At 37.6% G+C, this 23,567-nt stretch overlaps 3 protein-coding genes across 5 annotated transcripts in view; 2 read left to right on the top strand and 1 right to left on the bottom strand.

The window, feature by feature from the left end:
* Positions 1-23,567, bottom strand: part of LOC139138254 (kin of IRRE-like protein 1) — a 242,937-nt gene that overhangs the window by 166,870 nt on the left and 52,500 nt on the right. The gene's annotated exons all lie outside the window — the stretch shown is intronic.
* Positions 2,067-21,213, top strand: LOC139139475 (angiopoietin-1 receptor-like). Its single transcript, XM_070708389.1, has 12 exons — positions 2,067-2,161; positions 10,826-11,134; positions 12,085-12,336; positions 13,409-13,543; positions 13,667-13,813; positions 14,783-14,911; positions 16,022-16,177; positions 16,436-16,711; positions 17,842-18,171; positions 18,606-18,676; positions 20,256-20,499; positions 21,113-21,213. The coding sequence occupies exons 1-12, from the start codon at positions 2,110-2,112 to the stop codon at positions 21,211-21,213; spliced, it is 2,202 nt and encodes a 733-aa protein (XP_070564490.1). The 5' UTR covers positions 2,067-2,109.
* Positions 21,118-23,567, top strand: part of LOC139138244 (receptor-type tyrosine-protein phosphatase kappa-like) — a 15,528-nt gene continuing 13,078 nt past the window's right edge. The window contains exons 1-4 of the mRNA XM_070706550.1: positions 21,118-21,345; positions 21,537-21,606; positions 22,140-22,246; positions 23,012-23,207. Coding sequence (XP_070562651.1) covers positions 21,223-21,345; positions 21,537-21,606; positions 22,140-22,246; positions 23,012-23,207 — 496 coding nt within the window. The 5' untranslated portion in view covers positions 21,118-21,222. The remainder of the gene's footprint in view (positions 21,346-21,536; positions 21,607-22,139; positions 22,247-23,011; positions 23,208-23,567) is intronic.

Raw genomic sequence — 23,567 nt, 5'->3', positions numbered from 1 at the left:
TTGTTGACCAGGGCTGTACTGAATATCACAGTGAGTCAACTGGCGCTCTCAAGCGATAAGCGATAAGATGCTTATATAAAATCAGATCACATCATAGAAATATAATACATTGCTTTGGTGAAATAGTATTTGGCAAATTGAATGTTATTGTAAGTCTCACATCCTAAAATGAGTACAATATCACTTGAGTCACATACTTATGTTCCTTACGGTATATGATAGAGACCTTGCAGCCATGATACACATATTGCTTCTCTCGCTCATACGGCGGAAGAGTCATCCTGTGTTCTGGCCGTTCTAAATGTGAGCCTTTAAGCCCTCTCAATTATGACCTCACAAAAAGAAATATATATGTAGCTCATTGCGACTTGGCGTCCTTGCTGCTGAAGCACAGCTTTATCGCAATCTTCCCACAATGTATTCCATACTCGAAGTATGTGCATCTTCTGAGCTCGTTGACTTTGTGTCTAACCGTCGCATCATTTAGTTGTACGCATAAGCTCAATCGTTCTACTGACATCTGTCATGGTTATTCTATTGCGCCGTCAGTGTTTATTTTTAACACATCAAGTCCCTGTGCTTGACGACTTTTGCTCCGTAAATGTTTTTGTACCAAACTTTATTAGAGAAACATCGACGATTCAATTTATGGTCCAAATGAGGCATTAAATTTGTCGTACACAATCAATTTTTTTGGTTTAAACTTTTCGTTATTAGCGGTCAACAGTAAACCTTGTCTGATACGACAGCTTCAATGTCTGTGACATATTCAGATGTTCTACAAAAGTTATAGACGCTGACCTCCGGAGAGTCAAGATTATCATTGTCAAACTGGCATTTCCCCTGCCGTACAAGCAGCCAGGATAACACTCTCTGAAGGATTATTAGGAAACTTTGGAATGACACCAAAAATACAGTTTGGTAACCAAAACAAACAGCCAACTTATACTTGAAATGTTGTTTATGTCTGCCGGACAGTCGCCCATTGAAGTTGATTTAAATGTATGAAACTAAACAAAATGAAAATTGAAAAGAAAAGAAAAGGAAGAGAATGTATTGAAACCCGAGTCACTTGAAGTTCAAATAAATCGGAAAGTTAATACACATTGATATTCCCACTGTAAGACGTGTGATTGGTGCAATAACTCGATAATGCACGCCTTAATCACTGGAGTAGTAACAAGGGGCTGATACTTGTTACGTCTTACTACAACATAATATATTTTCAAGTGATTTTGAGATACGCTGTGCATAGCAAAATGTACCCGGGTCTAATAACACAGTCGCGGAGGGGACGACCCTACTGTTAAATACTGGGAGTAACTCAGCTATAATAGTGTCGGGTTTTCGGATTAACTATATTGTTTCAATTTTCGATTCTTGTTTTAAAGAAACATGATTGCTCATCTTTGAATTCTCAAGGAGTTTAGATCTGCATATGAGTGTATTTCTGTGATCTTGCAATCACAAAAGTTTGACACACCTTCGTTCTACCATGTGAATATGTAATATTTCATATTTATAATGAATATGGATATGGAGTGTGCATGGACTGGTTTGGTTCTTGAGCGAGTCGGTTTTTAGCTGTGCTGAAATGGAGCCATCGACTTGTACATGTCTAATGCCGACTCTGTTCATGCGCACCCACCGTTAGAGCAGTACGTAAAACCATAGTCGCCTGTTTTCTAAAATTCCTCTCTGCGCCAACGCGCCCTGTAGACATGTGTACATATGCCTGAGGAGAAGAAAGTCAGGAAATCAAATGGCTATAAGAACTATGTCATGTCATCTTCGGCGTTCGATTTTAGTGTGAAAATATTAAGTTCATTTATCATGTAACCGTCGATCGTTCCTTACTCTTCTCAAAATTCATATCTGATACATAATGTACTTCAAAGTGCTCGTTTCGTGTGATTTACAGCCGACTTTGACGGATACACCTTCTTCTTAGGCATATGTACACACATCTATGGGGCTCGTAGGCGCAGAGAGCAATTTTAGAAAAACAAGTGGCTGTGGTAAACGCATCAAGTTAGGGGCTCTTAATTGACCTTGCTGGACTTTCACTTCTTTCAGAAGAACCGCTCTTCACAAACAAGACAAACAACGATGTTGGATCTCTTCCGCTTGCTGCTGTTGTACTATTCCACTACATTTGCAGGTATGTACATAGCATCTGCCCAGTGTTTATCACGCTGAAGAACGTATCGTCAAGTTTTTTTTAATGTTTGCATAATCTTGCGGAGAAAAAGACATACAGTATCACTAGCCATGCCTAACGTGCTGTGTGTTTCTGGCGTTTTAGGAGGCCGTATAACACGGGGACACAAAGCATCGTGCGCAGAGCTTAAATGTGGCACTATTCACAGTTCCCCAAAACGTCTGTTATATATCACGATAGTAAACTGTGAACAATTCAGTTTCAAAAAATGCCTCGCACCTGGCCGAAAGTGATTACCGAAGGTAAAGACTGTGAAGTGTCAAACCGAAGAACTGTAATGTTGTGTGGACTTAATGCAGGGTATTAATTCAGAAATACTTCCGCATAAATACGAACGCCCACAGAACAAAGCAGGTCACAGCCAGTACATAAGATTAATTTCGTTTAAATGAAAACTTATTCAAGTGTTCTTAGGGAGCCTTCATTAATTACAGGGGGATGGACCGAGGGAATTCCTTGCGCACCTGTACTGAGAAATGTGACCCTTCCCCCTATCCTTGTGTCTAAAATGTGACCTTTCCCCTTGTCCGGCATTCTAAAACTTGACCCTCCCCACGAATCACTGCAGTATTCTCCCCAAGAATAACTCAGACACAAAATCAGCTAATTTACATAACAATACGTTTAAGGTGAAGTACTACGAATTACGTCAAAATTAAGTTGTGGTGTCATTTTCTTGAAACTTTGCACAAATATCCTTGGAAGTTGTGCAAGTGCAAAAATGAAATAAAAAATGGGGGTCACCACGCTCGTTTCCATGGAAACGGACGTTAAAATGGCGTCGTTAGAAATAAATAAAAATGATATAATTCACTTAAACTAAAGAAAGCAATTACAAAAACGCTTAGCAAATGAGTTAATTTTAATAAATACCAAGACTTAAGATCCATATCTATCGAATGTATAGTTTTCATGATGTTTTGTTAAGAAATTTTAACATAAGTATCGATTACAAAATGACGATATCGAAATTATATCACTACATAATTTTCGAACTTTCTTCCTGTCGCTTTGAATGGTGTCATTTTGACTAAACTTGGCGAATAAACTCCTGACATAATACCATTTAGTTTACAACTTTAATAAAAGGGTGTCACCACGCTACTTTTTACAATATCTCCAGGTGAATGGGTAATTTGCGCCATATAAATGGGAGAGAAATATTAATTTTGTGCTCATATTGAATAAAATCCAGCTTCCTAGGGGGTCAAAATATGACAAGGTTATAGGTCACATGTATTTCTAAGACACTGGGTCAAAAAATTAGGTAAAAGCGCAATTTCAACAATGACAGGTGATGTTAAATACATGCGCTACAAAATAACCCATTTGCGGCAGGCTGGAGTTAAATCTGCGCAGAAACGTTCTAAAGCGTGTGCGCGTCCGAATTCGTCGTCCTTTACCTTAATTGTCATAAAAGTTACAGACAGAAATTACAGAGGGGAGGACGGGCATTTAGGAAGGGAGGGTTGCAATTTATCACACAAGCATTCTTGAAGGGTCATGCATTCGCGGGAGGATCACCACACTTTGCGCAACTATAAGGCGGCAAGATGTGACTGATGTAGTGCTTCACCAAAAATATCCGGCGAATCATAATACATGGGAGTCTGTCAGGCAAACCATTGAAAATTTCCTCCACACAACAAGCTATATCTGTACATATTATATATGTTTGATAATATATGTAAATGTACTTTGCTTGAAGTGAGAAGTAAAACATGCATGTGTGTATCAGAAGTTGGATTTTTGGATTTCATCGAAAATGTTGATTTATTGTACATAGTAGTCTATGAGGAAACTATGACATTTTCTTCCAATACCAAACCCGGTAAATTTGTGTATTTACTTATGCTTGATTATTGATTTGTTATAGTGGTGAATATCAAGTGGGTCAGTCCAACCACAGTCCATATGTGAAATTTGCAGCGGGTACTTGTAGATAATGGATAAATGAGGTGTGAAAAATAGTTGACAATTACAGAATTATTGTATCCACCTTTCAATACATTGCATTTTTTAATTTCCTACTCAACTTCATTGCCGTTTTCAGCTATTTCATTTTTTTGTTTGTTCCTTCTTTACAGTAGTCACATTTTTACTATAGACTTCACATGCTACCAATCCGTATCTGTGTTGCCTAATATACCCTAAATATCTGCGTATTTGTTCTCGTATTCATTGACTGAGTAGCACAAAATGTAATTTTCGTCCCCTTTTTTCCATTGTTTCTGTACAGCCTCTGATGAAGGTCGTCCGTGTACGTCCGAAACGTTAGGAAGAATATACATCTATTGTATAGTAACGGATGGGTATTGTCAACTATTTTTCACACCTCATGTATTGATTTGATTGGACAGGGTGGTTACAAGTGGACATGTTTGCAATATATTGGATTTTGGAATTTCACTGAAATGTTGATTGACTCTAGTCTATGAGGAAACTTGAATAATTTTTTCCAGTGCATGCCAGGAAATGCCAAGAGGATTTGACCGGTTAACCTCGCTGTTAATTTTATGCAGGAAATTACAATAACAATGCTTGGTCGAATGACGCAGTGCCTTGAGGGCGGGATCGCCAGTGGTATAGGGGAAGGAGTACCTTCCCGATGGTGATAAGTGGTGCGGATTACCGTCGCCTAGGTGACTGGCGTATACGCATGCCAAAAGACACCGATGGTTGATTTCCTGTTGACCAGTCAGATGGCAGAGTTGCAAATACCTGGACTGAACCATTTTGTTTTTTGTGGGTGTCGGTGGTACTTTGACAATAAAAGTAAAGATGCACACATATTGAGTTTTGTCTTGTTATGAGCGGCCAGTATTTCCAACAGCATAAATTATGTGCATTTGCCCTAGAAGAAATAAATAATTTCGAATAAAACATCGCGAATGTAACCACATTCCTTAAGCTCGACGTACACTTAAGTGCCCCAAAGAACCATGGAATCGCCCGACTTTCGATTGGAAGAGATGAGTTTTACCAAACCTAGTATACAGACATTTCAAAGTGGCAGATGACTTTATTTTTCGAATCACAGACAATATAGCGAGATGTAAAAAATGTGAAAGAGGCTCCCCACCTAACTATCCTAAATGTTTTTGTGTCGAGTTTGTGTTTGATTCGTTTCGACAATGTGTTCCTACGTATACATTCTTATCCGATTGTTTGTGTTAATGAAATGTTTGTTTCGCTTCTGATATTTGTAGGGAAGTTTGGATTAGTGTGTACGGTAATGTTTTGTTTGTGTGGGGAAAGCTTATGGCGAGACGCAGCCGGACCTATGGTGTTACAAAGTTGATAGAGGGGCCCTTTGACGCTTGCGTTTCGAAACCCGAGTGTGGTTACTTATCAGTCGCAGTGTAGATTTTTTCCCCAGTTTGTGTTTGTGAAAATTTATTTTAATGCATTTTAGTGGTCTTGCTCTTCGATTAGCGAGGCAAGTATATTAATTTTTGGTCACGTTGTGAGTCCGTTTGGTGGTTCGGTGTGTTTGTTCTATGTTTCTTTACTTCGGTAAATTTTATTTTGACTAGTGTGTCTTTTAGATTTTTGCGGAGGTTTGTGAATTTTTAGGCAATAAGTACTACTGCGGGGTACGGATTTTGTTTATTGGATCAAGATACTTACAAGTATCCTGGTTGATGTGCTTGTTCTCGTACATTTTGATTAATAGTTCGTTTACTTTGTTTACTGTTTGTTCTGGCTTGTTGTGTATAATACTGAGTGTTGCGTAATTGCCTTTCGCATTCGAGTACGTAATCGTTTGTGTTGACGATGACGAAAAACCAGACCCATGTCGAAGGGCTTTTTCCGTAATGTGTCTATTGTTTGCAAGCTGGTTTATCGCGATTCTTTTGGTACGCGACATGTTTTGTTTCCTTGTTTGAAAGGGTATCTCTAGAAGTGCGAGTTTAGCAGCTTCAGATAGCTTTCAAGTTTTTGTTTTTTTGTTGTTCGGGGAGTCCAATTTGACTTTTCTTTGAATTGGTGTTGTTGCGATTGTTTGTGTCTCACGATGTAGCGTAGTCACATTTTACGACTTTATTTGCTGAATTCCTGAGGTGGTTTTATTCTGTTTGGTTTTGTTGGTGTCCGAATGAATTTTAAGGCTTTTGCCTAGAACTATTTTTCGGAGTTTCATAGTTTGAGCGATGATAGGTTATTGTTGAATTTCATGTTGTTGTCGGCTTTTCTTTGAAAATAGCTGAATTATTTCCACAGCCATTTTTTTCTGTTAGGTTACGGTGATTGTTTATTTTGTATTTAGTTCTTTTAATGTTAGATCTGCATCTGGATGTGTGTGCAAGAAATTGGAGTATGGAATTTCACCAAAATGTTGATTCACTATACATGGCAGACTACGAGGAAATTATGAATAATGTTTTCCAGTAGGAAACCCGGTGAATCTGTGTATTTATGAATGCTTGGTTATTGATATTGATTCACTTGATTAAACTAGGGTGGCTACAACTGTGTGTGCAAGAACTTGGATTTTGGAATTTCAGCGAAATATTGAATTCACAACACAGTAGTTTGTAAGTACACGCCGCTACACAGGATGTGGGGTCAAGAGAATATTTAATATGCAACAAAAGGGGTATTAATAACCTAACTACTACCAATAAGCGGAATGTCGAAAAAACTAGCAAAGTTAAAAACTAAGTAAAAGTACTACATCAATAACTAAGTAAACAAAACAACTCAAAGATTGGGCGAGGGGTCTCCATCAGTCTGCTTCCGGGGCAAAGGTTGGGTTGGAAACGTTGGTTTGCAGACCTTTGGAAAGCCGAAAGTGACAGTGATTCCACTAGGCCGGTGGTGACCACCTTCTTGAGTGGGGTACATGTCATGAATGACCCGCTAAGAGAAGCAGACTGGTGAATCCAAGGAGGAGATGGGGTTGGTGGAGGAATAGCATGGCAGAGAGCCTGAATTGCCTAGAATGAATAAACCTGGATACGGGGCCTGAAACAAGGCTGGTGAGGTCAAGTGCCGTGTGCAATAGAACATGGGTAGAGAGATAATGCATACCAAGATGACTACGTCAGCATTGTGTAAGTGGCTTGAGGACAGTTCAAGGGGGCATAGCTCTGTGGACTTACAAACTGGATATGTGTTATCACACAAACCTTTATTTTGTAAGTACACGCCGCTACACAGGATTTGGGGTCAAGAGAATATTTAATATGCAACAAAAGAGGCCCTCCCCCATTACCCTGGCCCACCCTCTGTTATTACTGAAGACTCCCTCATTTTCATGTGAAATGTTTCCATTATCTACAAGTTCAGCATAAATCTGTTAACTGTGTAAAACAAAGGCCGCTCACCAGGCGATTGACTGTATCCGATTAATCGCGTTATACACAGGGCACAGAAGTCAGTCCCCTAGGATGAGGAGGGGTGGGAGGGATGGGTTTTTTGTGCAACGGTTTACTATGTTTGATTTTATTAACTTTATGATATTTCAAATAAAGATTTCAACTCAAAACCGTCTTACTACTTTCTTTATTACTGAATTGGCCCTTTAGAGGGTCTATGATTACTACAAGTAATTTTATTATTTTGACAGTGGTATTTCAAATAAAGATTTCGACTTCACACCGTCTGACTGCTTTTATATATTACCAACAAGTCCTTATCTTCTCTCCAACTTGTGTATACACCACTCACGGTCCCTCCCCGAACATACACTTGATATTTTCAACTCCCCGCCCTGTCAATTCTCCTGTCCTGCTTCAGAGGTGTTTACGAATACAGCCTCACAGTGATTCAAGCGTGAGGGCGTAAGACTAGCTACAAACAATGCTAATTCTTAGAAATTATTTATGTATGGCGATTTGGAAATTGGTCCGTGCACAGCAGCGATTCTCTACCTGTGACTACGTTCAATACTAAGACCATGATTTCTACAAATAGAGTAGGTACAGGCATAGACGTTTTATGGATGTAATTTAATCAGTGTCCTTAGAAGCCGGTGCGGTAAATAACCCGCTTTTTTTGCATTTTTCCCGGCTACTTTTAACGTAATTAGATTATTTTTGTAGACCTATTGATTTCGGGATCGCACTGCCAGCTGTTAGACGGCAGATGTACGATTAACAGTTTAGTGACCCCTTTCCCCACTGGGAACTGCACAAACATAAAACAGTTTCTAAATACCCATTTGTGGCTTTTTGAGCCCGATCTTTTACTTGTTAAATACTGTGTTTGGCTGATGGACGCGCCTATGGTGTTGCCTTTGTTACGAGCAGCGTGATTAGTTTGATTAGTATGAAGGTCATCTTTAATAATGGCGTCAAAAAGAAATGTGGCGTCGGCTACTGGCACCTTGCCGATGGAAAATTTTTCACAAAGAAAGCCCGTTGAAAAGGTATACTTGATTCCAACAATACACTTAATTTATGTATGAAAACTTTAATATCGCTGAATTTGTGAGAGAAAGGCACCGAAAAATGTGACTTTGATCGTCGATTCGAAGTTCACGAGATAGGCAAGCTAGTTTGCGCCGCTGCGCTGGCTGCCAACGTCACTACGTGTATAATAATCTTCTCAACAAATCAAGTTATTCTCAGAGCAATACCGACGCATTTTCTAGATTTAAAAAAAATGAGCTAGAACTGAATTTTTTTAGAACCAATTGTTTATTTTAACGGGTATTTCATTTTCATTTATTATTTTTACGTACTAGAATCCAAGGTCACAGGCATGTGTGTTGCCGATCGTTAATTACACAGTCACGGGCAGTTGTGTTTCCGACCGTTTTACACTGTTCTCTCTGACAGCCTCGTCTACCTACTGATACGCTATACGTGTCTGCGTGTATACGCACTGTTAAAATTAAGGGTATGTCAGGATATTTCATTTTATTGGGTGCCATTTTTAGATAATAGGGTCCATAAGGACCATACCAAAAGATCGATGTCGGATAAAAATCTAAATTCTTTCAAAAGTTTTTCATCCGACAAAAACGATATTGTAGTGTGATTTGGTTGAGGATTCTAAATAAATGATGATGTAATTACATATTTTTGCTCCCTACATTGCCGTAAATGCAACTGAAAACTTCGTTTTCTTCTAGTTGTTTTGTTGTATGTGAGCCACGTCTAAGACACACAAAAAAGCACTTTTTTAGTATCAGCTAAATGTTCAATGAATTAGTCAAATGTCACCTCAGGTGCCACCAGAGAACACCAATTCCACTCCAAAAGTTCATTTTTCGCCTTGCGAAAAGGGGACACGCCCCTCTCGCGCTCTCGTCCCCCCTATTCGCTACGCTCACTCGCCGCGCCGCGGTCGCTTCACACCTCGCAGTCCACCCGTCTACTTTCTTAAATTACCTGGCTACTTCTAAATATAAGGACAACACTGCTACTGTAATAAATTAATAATACATGATAGCTCGGACAAGATCAAGATATATAGCTTGCCCATGGACTGATGTTCAAGACGTTAATATTGCTGATAACCTCGCCTTTCGCTCGGGTATCATCAATATTACCGATATTATCACCATCCCTTGGCTGACCAACAAATCGTGATCTCGCCCTTGTTATCATGTGCTATGATTGAATATAAGTTTCACCAGCAGAAAATGTGACTAGCTCAAGGTGGTGCACTCCAAAACAAATGGAAGGTTCTAAGTATGTTCTCACTGTCTTAAAGTTCACAAAAACTTTGATTCTCTGCATTTATATTTCTGTTTGTAACGGTTGATGTAAACAATTGGCCACCAAGTTTTTATCACTGTTACATCGGTAAAGTAATATATTAATGCGGCTGTGCTAATTTCATCGATCTGTCTTGCATGTCTTGTCTTTGTCTTTCTGTGCATGCTTGTCTGTTTAGAGATAAAAGACAGGAATTTTATGCATTCTAATAACACAGACCGATCACACAAGTTGTTAATTTACTATTTTCCGTATCGAAAAATTCCATTAGAACTATTTTTATGGAATAAAAAAAATCTACAGCATGATCGCTAATAACCTAGTCTCATTAGACAATGTTGCTGTAAATGAAGTGTAATCAGATTCACTTGTTATCGAATTCACGTAATTGAAGCAATCTTTGGCCTCAAAGTTTTAAAAATTTTGCAACTATTCTTGAAACTTTATCAAATTACGATCAGAAATATTTGGAGAAATCGATTATAGACTAGAGTTGAAAAAAGTACACCTTCATTTCCACTTTTTTCTCGTTTAGTACATACTTATCATCGCATGTATGAAAATAATATGAGTAAAATTACTCCAGTGTTACGTTTTGATCCCCAATTATCGTAATTGCGATAACACGAAAATAATTTTCCCTTGCCGTCACATAAAAACGGTTTTCACCTCGTTTTTCATGCCAGGAAATCAAATTACATGGTTTTCCTAAAGAAATGCCACATTGCTACGAGGATCACCATTCCCAAAATAAGTCATTTCACGTCAGTATTAAACAGAATTTTGTCATTATGTGATCTTACTGGACTATTGATTTAAATAATACCTATTCTGAATATGTCTTCAAATCACAAAATTTTGAAATTTACACATTGATCCTGTAGGCTGCTCATAATATTGTTCACTTATAATTGTTTACTTTATTGTTTCACAGCTGGAAGGTTAGATGTAACTTTTTTCAGTCAAAGAACGACACCAAGTTCAAGTGGCAATTTTTTCATCGCGGGATTTTCAGGTGGAGATTCCATAGTAACAGTGGGTACGAGTTTCTCCTTTGGTAGGATCATCGATACGGGTACGGGATCTGGACTCCCAGAAGGATCGTACGAAAGAGACTTCGCAAGCTATTCAAGGAGACTCTACCTACCCGATGGTTATGGCAGACCAGGTGTATACTACTGCGATGCTAATGCTAACACCGGAGAGATTGAGAGACTGCAGACTGTATTGGTTGCCGAAGAGGGTAAATATTAATTTTCGAACTTATTCAATCAAAGGCTGTTTCTCTGAGGAAAATGCCAGATTGCTTCCGTTTCCTTTCTTAACGTTTTTAAACAGATTAAGGTGAATAGGAGTGTTTAAAAGAGGGAAACATTGACAGCAAAGCTTTTGAAAGCCATTACAAGTCATATGCAAGTAATAATCCTCGTTTCGTCATATTTGTAACTTAAATGTTATTTTTTATTATCAGTTTCGCTCTAAAAGCGACTACAAATTGAAGTTCTACTAATCTGCTTCATCAATTTAGTCAGTTTTCTTCGTTTTACGTATTCAGAAATAGGCCTCGGCCTGATATGTGTAGCATTCCTTTCACTTTCTCTTTTCTTTCCCGTTTGTCTGTATGTTTCATCGTTTCCAAAGAATATGGCTATCACAGTCGTTTCTCTAGCTCTATCTAAGTAGTTCCTTTTCTCTCTATATTGTTGAACCACCGTCTCTAATGCTTCTCCCTCAGTCTATCTCATGCTCCAGATCCTTTCTCTGTATGTCAGCGATTATGGAGAAGTTTGTTGATATACTTAGCAAAATTATGTCAATGTTGTACTGCTTAAGTTAAGATTCTTCTCCCGGCCTCGCCACAGCTGTCCGTTTTTTGCCTCTTTGGTGAATTGTCAATTTCAGTTCAACTCAATGTCAACTTTATGTAATAATCTTGACAATACCCGTGACTCTATTTGGGTATGCATACAATATCGACCGTTAACTTTAATAGAATATGGTGCTGGAGTCCTCGTGTCAATTATCACTACAATTTCGTGTTTGTTGTAGTGACTGGATCAGGAGAAATGGTTTAGCTGTGATGTATCAGTTAACGCAATCATCATTATTTTCAAAGAATCTTTCGTTTCCCTTGATAAAAATTATCTTTTTTTATAAATTTTGAGTGGTACTTTTAATATCTCTATCTTATAGCTGAAATAAAACCTGAAAGTCCAACGAAGACACTAAGTTGGGGAGATGATGTAACATTGACCATGACGACGACCATATCAGAGGCCTTGTTGAAATGGAGACATAATGGGATAGAGAAATCAGAATGGAATGGTCAGAGAAGTATTATCATATCATTTGCAAAGACCAGTGATGCAGGAATTTATGAATGTTATAACAGTGAAACACAACGAAGTCAAGGAAAACATGGATTTATGAGACTCATTGTTAGAGGTAAATAGTAAGTAATTATTGAATTTGCAGAATATGGACGTACTACTTACCGGGAGTAGGCAATGTAAAAGCTATGTGTCGTTATGAAAACAGGCCGTTGCTTTGAAAAGCAGATCTCCCCAAACTGCATCTTTTTGAGAAAAAAAACATCATTGAAATGGTAATGTAATTAGATAAAACATAACGAATGTTCTCTTTTCAGTGAACCGTATATGTTTCTCGGCATTTTATTATCATCGTACAAAATAATCTACCTTTCTTTTGTCAATCAAAAGGCGATGGACACCAAAATACAATTTGTCTAGTAGCTTTCTATCGATTTGAAATCGCAACCTGTTTCACAGATACAGCGGGCAAAAGAAGTAATTCATCAAAACTACCCTATCACATCCCTTTCTCTGCCCTAATCGCATTAAAAGCAGTTAAAGAGATAGGGGGTATAGCTGACCAACAAACACAGGACAAGAACAAATATGTTATGTTGAATTCATGATACTGATAGCATGAATTCTTCTTTTTGATTTTGTAGATGCTATGATGATATTACAGCATTTGAGAACAAGTACTTACCTTATGAAGTTGATGGGCATTTAAATGAAAAATGTCTAAGTTTACCGGGAATTTTTTATTCAGTCCGTCTTAAAACAGGCGAATGCTAAATAACATGATAAGATACTCAATGTCCATTACCCGATTACACAATGAGGAACGAAATGCCTTGCTTACAAGCAGAGCACTATGATAGAGTCTCGAAATCAACATCTTCTGATAGTTGGTCCATTTTTCTATTTTTACAAGGTATCGAACTTCGAAAGTACGACCGGTATCCTAACTATTGCCCTAAGGTGCCTCCCTACTGGTATAGTTTGTGATAAACTGTTAAAGTCGAAGTTAGTGTGAATTCATATACCATATACATGCAGTGGTCACTCTATTTGACAGTCGTGATTCCTTTCATTTGAAATCCAATGGTATGAAGACTCTTGAGCGCAAAGCTGATTAGTTCACAAACAACACTAAATTATGCATAATTATTTGAATCAAGGTTTAAATTAATTTTATACAAACTCAGGATGTCCGAGTGGAAAGTGGGATTTACCGGAATGTCTGCAGTCCTGTTCTACGTGTTACAATGGAGGGATATGTAACTCTGACACTGGTGAGTGTATCTGTCCACCTGGATTTATGGGAACAAATTGTGAAACAGGTAAGTCATTTAATACTCTGCAGTATGATGGATCGCAAAGTAAACTTTGCAAGTTATCTGACTTTGATTTAGTTAACGGGTGTAGATACTTGAGTCAACTTCGTGGTATTATCGTTTTTTTAGGATGTGGTAAAAATAGGTGGGGTATGACTTGTGACAGAAGATGTTCAAGTGGTAATCCTGATGCATGTCGTACATCATTGTACTGCTTAGCTGATCCCTATGGATGTTCATGCAGTGCGTCCTACGGAGGACCAGACTGTGCAACGGGTAAGTGATAACGTTGGCATAAGTCTGTGTGTCAAGAACCATTTGCAATGCATGAATGTTCTTTATGTTTCTTAAGTTATAATGCAACGAATCAAACGAAAGACTTCTTTCTCAGCAGGATAGTTGCAATTGTCTCAACTAAATCTCTAATGGACAATGTAGCTAGATCCATATTTTTTTTCATTTTTATCCCAGTAACAAGTGCATTTTCCTCTGCATGGTGAAGTACGAAGAAGTAGCCTTGCAAACAAAACACATTCTATCAGTGAAATAGAAATTGTCATTTTTCATTACTGAATTATAGTCCAAACAAAAATTGACATTTTCAGTCAGCGTGACACACATGCTGTGATGACATGTTGCACTAGGCATAGTGACATAATTTGGAAAGAATACCGGATGCAAATTAATACCGAGAAGCAAGTCAGTCGCCATCTGCTGTTTATGCTGCCCCGGACAATACTGTCGTCGCCGATCGAAACACAAGGCATCAAACTGTTTCGGGCATTATTTATCAGTTTATCATATCGCTGGAGAATGTGATACAATGCTGTATACAACAAAAATTCATGTTATCTTTCAAGTATGTACAAATAGTTTTAAACAGCTTGGAAATTAATTGTAAGATAACCAGTAAAAGGTATATCCAGGGTCACGAAAATTGCTATCACATAATTTCTAAGAAGCGACGCACCTACTGATGAATGGCGAATGCAACATATTGCGCAGAGAGTGTTATGTTTTTAGACAACTTTTTTATTGTCACAACTTTGTTATATTACTATACCTTTAAAGATATGTGTACATGTTTTATTTCTGTCAATGTAATGTTAGAGCTGAGATGTCAGCTGAGCTAATATCATGTCATGGTATGATAATCGGCGGTCGAGTGCTTATGTTTTATCTCGATCATGATATAACTTTACGGACAGATAGTAGAAAGTTGCGTATTTATTGGTTACTTGACAGACTGTGCCGATGGAAAGTACGGTTCCGGATGTACCCAGTCGTGTCACTGTGCTAATGGATGTAATACGGAGACAGGTGTGTGTAATATTGGCGGTTGTTTATTCGGATGGAGTGGACAAGCGTGTCAAAGTAAGAACTATAGTGCAAAGTATAATGTTTTTGTTTCTTTCATATACAGGTAAACAACAACACACTTTTACCAACGCCAATTCTACAGGTGAAGCCAACGAACAATGAACTTTAAAAGGGGTCCTTATTATGATAAGATATATTGTGCAGGACAATTTATGTGAACTGACTGATGTTTGGTCCAGAGGGTAATTAATTAGCTGTTCATAATTTGCTCTCCAACTATAAATTTTTCGACTTACCCTCCCGCACTCAAGCTTCATTTTTACCCACTTCCCACATATTTGCCTGTTTCCCTCCTCATGTTTCCCCTCCCCATTGTGAATTTTGAAGCTCCCTGCCCTGTGGTGAAAGTACTTGTCGATTACCCCTGCCCTGAAAAAAAATTCCTTTAAAATTTTGATCATTCCCCTGTAAACATGAAGCTCCCCTGCCCTGTGATGAAAAACAACTGTCGATTTCCCCCTGCACTGTAAAAATATTTCATCCGATATCTGCCCTGTCCGACAAAAAACCGAAAATATGCTCCCTGCCAGCTAAAATTATGTCCCCTGCCAAAGGAAAATTAAAATTTCCCCTGCCATCAAAAAATTGCTCCCGGAATAGCTTTTTCGATGAATAGCTCCGTTGCCTGCACCTGATTCTAATCAATGTCTCGGGTGTGAGCTCAATTATGTGACCATCACCATCGGCCCTGCACAGTACAGAGTGACTAGGGAGATTTAGATGTGAGTGACGTGAATATATGGTAAAGACAGAGCGAATTTCCCAAAATATCAAAACAAATCATGTAAATAGATGTATGCTCATTGTGAATCTACGGCACTGAGAGTCGATGATACTGGGAGACCACGTGTTAATGGGTTTCAATGCCTGACACCTCTTCTCCTCTATCACAGTTTACATGTGTGGGTAGATACATTGTTGACAGAAAAGTTTTGCACTGATATTTCCTCCTTACCTTTTTAAGTGACGTGCCTTACTTATTTGCCTTCAACAAAGCCATTTGGGATCAAATCTTCTATCTTAGTCCTTCAGAACAAATCTACTAAATTTTAAATTTCACTAGATGTGTTCAATATACATATTCATGCACATCGTTATTTTTAGTTCCTGATGGATGCCCCGATGGTTTTTACGGTGAGCTGTGTACATACAAGTGTCACTGCAAAGACAATGCAGCATGTGACAAGATATCTGGTGTGTGTTCAAACGAAGACTGTGCACCAGGATGGGTGAATGTAAATATTACTGACTGCCAGCAAGGTTGGTAACGTTAAGAGAACAAAAATAGACACACGACGAGGCTTGTATAATCACATTTCATATATTTCATATATATTTCAAGATTTTCTATCCTTCTCCATGCAGGTGGATTCATTGGTAGTTCCATGCTTTATTCGTAGTAAGACTTTGTTGTTCTGATCAACAATCTTTCTCCTGTTACATAATATGGTTAGTTTTGATTTAATTAGAAAATCGTTCACTTTCGATAGCAAAAACCATTAACTGATGTCTCTGCAGATGGGAGTCCTAAAATATGGTCACTATATAACTTGAAAGTTAACCCAGGTGAACAGACTTCTATCATCTGTGGGGCCAGCAGGAACCCAGTCCTGTCAGCTGATGACGTAGCACTGATTGACCAGTCTGGATCTGCTGTCACGCGTATAAGTCATTCCTTCACCGGGACGTATCTTTCTATCAGCAATTATAGCGGTGTAACTGTTGACAATGGACTGCAGTACATTTGTAGAGTTGATGGGCAGTCAACAGAACTTACAACTTTCAATTTATATGGTAAGGAACTTTTACTTGCTGATATTGTAAAATTTAATATAATTAACGTATACTCTGGAGAAGATCTTGAGACAGATAAAACATTGAAAGTGCTTTCTTTATCGAGAAACTACGAATTGAACGACAAATGGATGCGAGTGCTTTCTTTCATTTAACATTTTACCTGTTGAAGCTTTCACCTTTGACAAATTTCATTGTCAGGAACCGGTATTTCTTTTCACCGATAACTTTTTTGCCAACGACATGCAACTTTGTTTAAAACTGTGGAAACAGACCATTCAGGCATTGAATAAAGCCTATCAAGTAAATGTAAACAGAATTCATCATCGGCACTGGAGTATGGAAGTTTGATAAACGAAAAGTAACTGATGGGTCGGTAACATATTAATTTTATCGCGATAGTTTTCAAATATGCGGCAAGTACTCTTTTAATTTACTGCTGTTGATAGCGCATTCACTATTTGGCGCCCACAAGCACAGCACTTTAATATCACGAAAAAGGCATGTATCCCGCTTGCTTTGTTTCTTATTTTATATTCAGTTTTCTGAAGTTAATAATATCATGTGGGAAGCATGAATTTGTCAAGCTTTCCACCTTGTATCCCGAAACGTGGCAAATAGACATGGAGCTAAACACAAGATCAGCTTTTGAAGACTTTGTTAGAAGACTTTGCTGCAAAGACATTAAACCACTCTATATAGTTAGAATTAATGAAATAATTAGGTAACTCATTTTCATTGATGATGGAATTTATACCCTAAATGAGCTGAGTGCTCGTAATTACTCTTAAAACAAAATGTTGTGAATTTTGCACCATCAAATTATTTCGACATATAAGTCAATGTATCAAATAATAGTCTTTGTTTATTTGTTTGTTTACCTGTTAGTTTTGTTCGTGTTTTGTAAACTAATTGAGATAATAATGTGATATCTTGTCTTATGTGATGAATTTGACAAAAATTAGAAGACCGTGCTAGGAGATATCTTTCCCTCGTTGAAGCTGTTTTCTTTAGAAAATTGTGAAAGTTAGCAATAACATTATCGTACGAATACGTTGAAAACCACATTGCATATTTAATTCCATAGAAGGATATAATTACCTGTCTACCGTGCGTTCAATTTATTTCAGTTCTACCAAAGTTTTCACAAAGCAATCTCCCAGAAATTACACCACAAGCGACTCAAGCAACCGTCAGATGGGAGCAATGGCAGGAAGGGAAGGACCTTGGAGATGGACCTGTTGAGGCTTACAAAGTGTACTACAAGAAGACAGCAGATATTGATTGGACGGCACATCAGCATTTCCCAGTAGTCGATCCAGATCAGGCAAGTTACATCACCGGAATATCTGGTCTAGACTGGTCTACCAGTTATGATTTTACAGTGACTGTCAAAAGACCGGGACCCAGGGGGGAAGGTGGCAAGGAAAGGTATTCTAATGTGACCACACTGTGTGACGGTAAGTAAATAAATAGTCAAGAAAAAGTATTTCTCGGTATTTTTTTATTACTGCATCTAACGTTACTTGCATACAATTTCCGAATTTATTTTCAATGGATTCTTGGTGCTAGTGATGAAAGATTTGCAGAATATGCGCTCTTTACAGCAATTTCAAAGTCATGACTACTCGAAATAAATCAGTCTGACGTTACAAAGATACAAGTAAGTTCCGTCAATATTTCAAGTAACTGTTGTAGATTTTGAAGTATGAATTTGGTGCACAGTGTTGACACATCCATTTTGCTACCAATATTTTCAAAAATGTTTAGTTTTGTAACTGTGAACCAAACGAAATATCCTTTTGCAGATTTATTACGAATAAATAATAATGGCTGAGCAAGTTTACCTTAACTGATATAATAATACAGTAATAATTGCATTTTGGTATTTCAGTGCCAACACAGGGGCCACTTGTCATCGGCGCGATATCCCCTCATCCCTATGAAGTAGAGATAACATTGACAGTAAGTGAAATTTGCTCCACATACATACATACGCACGCACGCACGCACGCACGCACGCACGCACGCACGCACGCACGCACGCACGCACGCACGCACCACACACACACACACACACACACACACACACACATACATACATACATACATACATACATACATACATACATACATACATACATACATACATACATACATACATACATACATACATACATACATACATACATACATACGTACATACGTACGTACGTACGTACGTACGTACGTACGTACATACATACATACATACATACATACATACATACATACATACATACATACATACATACATACATACATACATACATACATACATACATACATACATACATACATACATACATACATACATACATACATACATACATACATACATACATACATACATACATACATACATACATACATACATACATACATACATACATACATATTATACAAATACTTCAAGTACTAAGTAACTGTATCACACATACATAATTATACAAATTACTTCAAGTACTAAGTAACTGTATCAGTTACTTAAATTTTATGCATTCTACAATCATCAGGATGCTTAAAACTTAGTAGTAATAGATATAATTTCTTTGTACTTGAAGTAATTCTTGTTATTATTTATACCGCTCTACATTTAGCATCGAGCACTGTGATTTTCCACGAGGACGCCTGCATACTACGTAAATCATTATGAAACGGTGAACCATTCCCGATGGTTATTAAGAAAAGGAGAATGTAAATTTTTCCTGGAAATTTGTGATTATAAAAAGTTGTCAACTGTATGTTACTTAATCGATGCTTACGTTGTACTCAACTCTTTTCTAATGTGAGCAGCGTCGAATAAGTATTGAAATTTTTATATGTCCATGAATTAATTTACATTTTGGGATTACATTTTTTCCACAATTATGAACTATATGCATGAGACATCTTGAGCTTTGCCTTCCTACGAATGAAGTGTTACTAGGGCCGCTTATCAACTCTAAGATTTCACATTGTATTGATTCTAAGTGATTTACATTAAAATCTAAGCCATTGACAATTACAGTTCAAGGCCAGCTCTCTCTATTACTCATTTAACACGTTCGGTAAGCATTGTCTTCTTTCGAGTGCATGTTTTCGTGATAAAACCGCCTACATAATGAAGAAGGCGCTCTGAAAATGAACTAAAAGGCTAAAATATTAATATACTCATCATGTTTCCTTTGCTCCTCTCTCTCTCTCTCTCTCTCTCTCTCTCTCTCTCTCTCTCTCTCTCTCTCTCTCTCTCTCTCTCTCTCTCTCTCTCTCTCTCGCTATTGAAGGAATGTATTGTACCGATTTCCTTGAATAAACATTCCACTGAGATTGTTCGATACCAACGTACCAACCTTAGACGCAGATCATTGTCACAAAAGAGCTGTGCAAAAATCAGAAATCTGTAAAATAAGCTTTAATGTCTCATTATTGGGTTCCTACATTGTTAATGATGTCGTGCTTCTTGATGTTTTCTAATTTTGAACATCTTACTTCTTCACCTCACAGTATATTAATGTCATTGCAGGTACCTGGCCCATCAATGGTTAGATGTGACAGTAACGGATACATCAAAGATTTCCGTAGTAAGTACAGGAAAACAAACACACAAGATGAATACGACGAAATAGTTGTCAACGACGGTGGTGCCAGAACATTTGCAATATCTGGGCTGTTCGCATTTACTGAATACGAGTTGATGGTTTCATTTAACAACAGAAATGAACAGAGTCCATGGAGTTCAACATACAAGGCGAGAACGACAGAAGACGGTAAGTCGTAAAAAGGTATTAATAGCTTCTGTTCAAGTGAGGCAATCACTTGCAAAAAATCTATAAAAAGACAGTTGACAGTTGAACTTAACCTCATCAAAAATATAATGTTTTGACTACGGTGTTTTGGACAACAATGTCGAAAACCTATTAAAAAACTAAGCAGCTTTTCTTTAATCTAGGGTCAAATACGCTTGTTTATTTGAACTGGTGGTACCCACTGCTACCTCTACTATTTCGGCATGCTTTGTCATTACTGAAGTACTATATTCAATAAACAAATAGCATTGTCTCGGTAACATTCAAAATAAATCATCAAATAATATAGTAAATCAATGTAACACGTTTCCAAGAACTACACGTTTAGAATTAATAAGGTCACTACATTTGGCAGTTTAAATATTATCAGGAAACTGGCACTTGTATATGCGACCATTGAAAACAACTGGCCATGCAACCGTTATGATTTTTTGCCAAACTCGAAAATGCTATCCTTATTTTCCCTGTCGAACTTGATATAACCCAAAGTGATTAAGGCTTCTCTGTTATGTGATTGCATAGGGTGTTTTGTGTGTAAAGTTATTAATCGTATTTATGACATTTACTTACATAGTTCCATCAAAGCCAAGAAATGTGAAACTAAAGCCTGCTGTGTACACGATAGAAGTACAATGGTCAATACCTGACCCATCTAACGGTATCATCAACAAATAGGATATAATCATGTACTGGGAAACAGACAATGAATCGACGTCAAGGATACAAAAAGAGGTGACAGAAAACTTGAAGGATGTCAACGCATTCCTAATAACAAACCTTACATATAAAGTATCATACTCTGTTCAGGTATGGCTGATGTCTCAACATCAAACCTATATCAGTTTTTGCTCTAAATATTGCTTCTAATACATCAAAAGTTTTGATAACATCAACGTCTATCTTGTCGGTATCATTTTCATTGAGGATTGCATGGACTTTATATGGTATCCTGATTAATCGTAGTATGTATTTCTCAATCTGCATTTAACCCTATACAGGTAGGAGCGCATACTACGCCAGGACTTGGAGAATTAAGTGATATGATTAGTGTTACAACCACAGAAGTCGGTGCATAGATCAGTATTCTTAATTGCATGCAATAACATTTGGCTCTCAGAAATTAATTCGGATCTATTGATTGCTGGGTGGACAATAATTACCACCCTCATACTTAGTGACTGAAACATTTAAAGTGTTATTTCTATGCCATAGAAAACTACCTGTAAATAGTGCAGTGTGTAAACAATGATACACAGTCTAATATTTTGTCAAATTAAATAACGTTGAATGTCAGCCTTATTCTTCCACCAATGGAAACATTTTAAAAGTGTGGTCGAGATGACATGTGATCTGCCACGCTATTGGTCCAAGACAGAATAGCTAAATTAAGCAGCTATGAACTTCTAGTGTTTGACAATACATTGACATGGAGTGCATTCGCGGTGTTAATAAACATATATACTGATATCTCTTGACGAACTGATAAAGGAACATAATAGCTTTGTTGTCTGCAATCCTAAACCCGTAAAGATTATATGGAGAATAAGCCATTTAAAAGTTTCGTCTTGGTTAAGTAATATCTCTTCTCTTTGACTATGTAGTACCAGCTAAACCCAGCAGTATAGATGTTCTTCACACGCAAAATACTGAACTCAAACTGACATGGAGTGCTCCCTTCCCATTCAGTGGAAATATTATAAACTATTGGGTGAGTGGTGTAAATTATTTCGGCACCAATCATCGCTTTGCAGAGGAATTATGATTACCCTTCGTAGAGAGGGTTAGTGATTATATGTCATTAAAATAGTCCAATAATCATTTTCATTCACGGTATGCAATACCAGGTCTATTGGACTTTTGTGATTTACAAAGTTCAGTAGAACCATCCCGAACCACTGATAGTTAGTGCTGGTACTAGGTGTCCGAAGGTAAATGCGTACCCTGCTAGCATGTTACACCCGTCAGGATTGGTCCCAAAATTGTCTAAATTGTATGAAGTGATACAGTATATGAATCACTGTAATAATTCAAAAACTTTAATTGAAGATCGTTCATCTGTATTTTCAAATCGGTATTGTTTATGTGTATGATGTCAGTACAAGAAGAGGAAGACTTCTAACATATAGCTTGACTTTGCTCGGATTATATGGACTGACACATCAGCTGGTTTTTAATCTTCTTGTGGAATAGTGATATCCTATCATTCCATTTTCCTTCTCAAGTATTAAAACCTTCCTAGTAGGTACACTAGTGTCCTGGTCAAGACGCATCTGCTAGGACACTTTTGGTATATATCTAGAAATGTACACAAGTGGTCACAGAATTTCAAAATACTTCAAAAGGCGCATGATGCCCTGCGACATACCACAGCATAAATTGACCTCTTATGAAATTGACGTTTTTAGTTGTGTACAGTTGCGATTCCTCTTATTGCGAATTCTAAAGTAAGAATTCCACTATTGTAACATCATAGATATCATACAGATCGATTGAATCCGTCTTCGAGGACACACAGCAGCAGTTCCAATCATTTCTTGTAGAAGGCAACTCAGATGTTTACACATTTAAAGATTTAAGTCCTGGAACCATGTATGAAATCAGAGTTAATGCAAGTACTGCTAAAGGATTTGGAGAAGCTGCAGCAATTTTGGCTACTACTTCATTTGCAGGTAATCAGTTATCATCTTAAGTTAGCGACATAAATTATAGACACTTTCAAATGTTAATTTTTTTTCTCAGTTGTAGAAGTCCCAAAAGCCAATAAAGTAGATATTTCTTAAAGTCCCGATATTGAGAATCCGACCGTGCACAGTACAGAGACATTATTTGCATAAGGGTCAAGTGACATGCGTTTGCTGAACTTCCAAAAACGGTTCTTCCTCCCTATCGCAAACACGCTGCAAGATTTCCGGTTGAAAGTTATGCATTGACAAGCCTTAGCAATACCCTTCAAATCCTTTTCTGCGATTGTTTCTCCGAGTCTCCATTCAAATTATATGGCGCGTCAATCACAATTTTCTTGAAAAGTA

This window comes from Ptychodera flava, chromosome 8 (assembly GCF_041260155.1).
Source record: "Ptychodera flava strain L36383 chromosome 8, AS_Pfla_20210202, whole genome shotgun sequence".
NCBI classification, from domain to species: Eukaryota; Metazoa; Hemichordata; class Enteropneusta; family Ptychoderidae; genus Ptychodera; species Ptychodera flava.
This window is presented reverse-complemented; position numbering and strand designations above follow the sequence as displayed.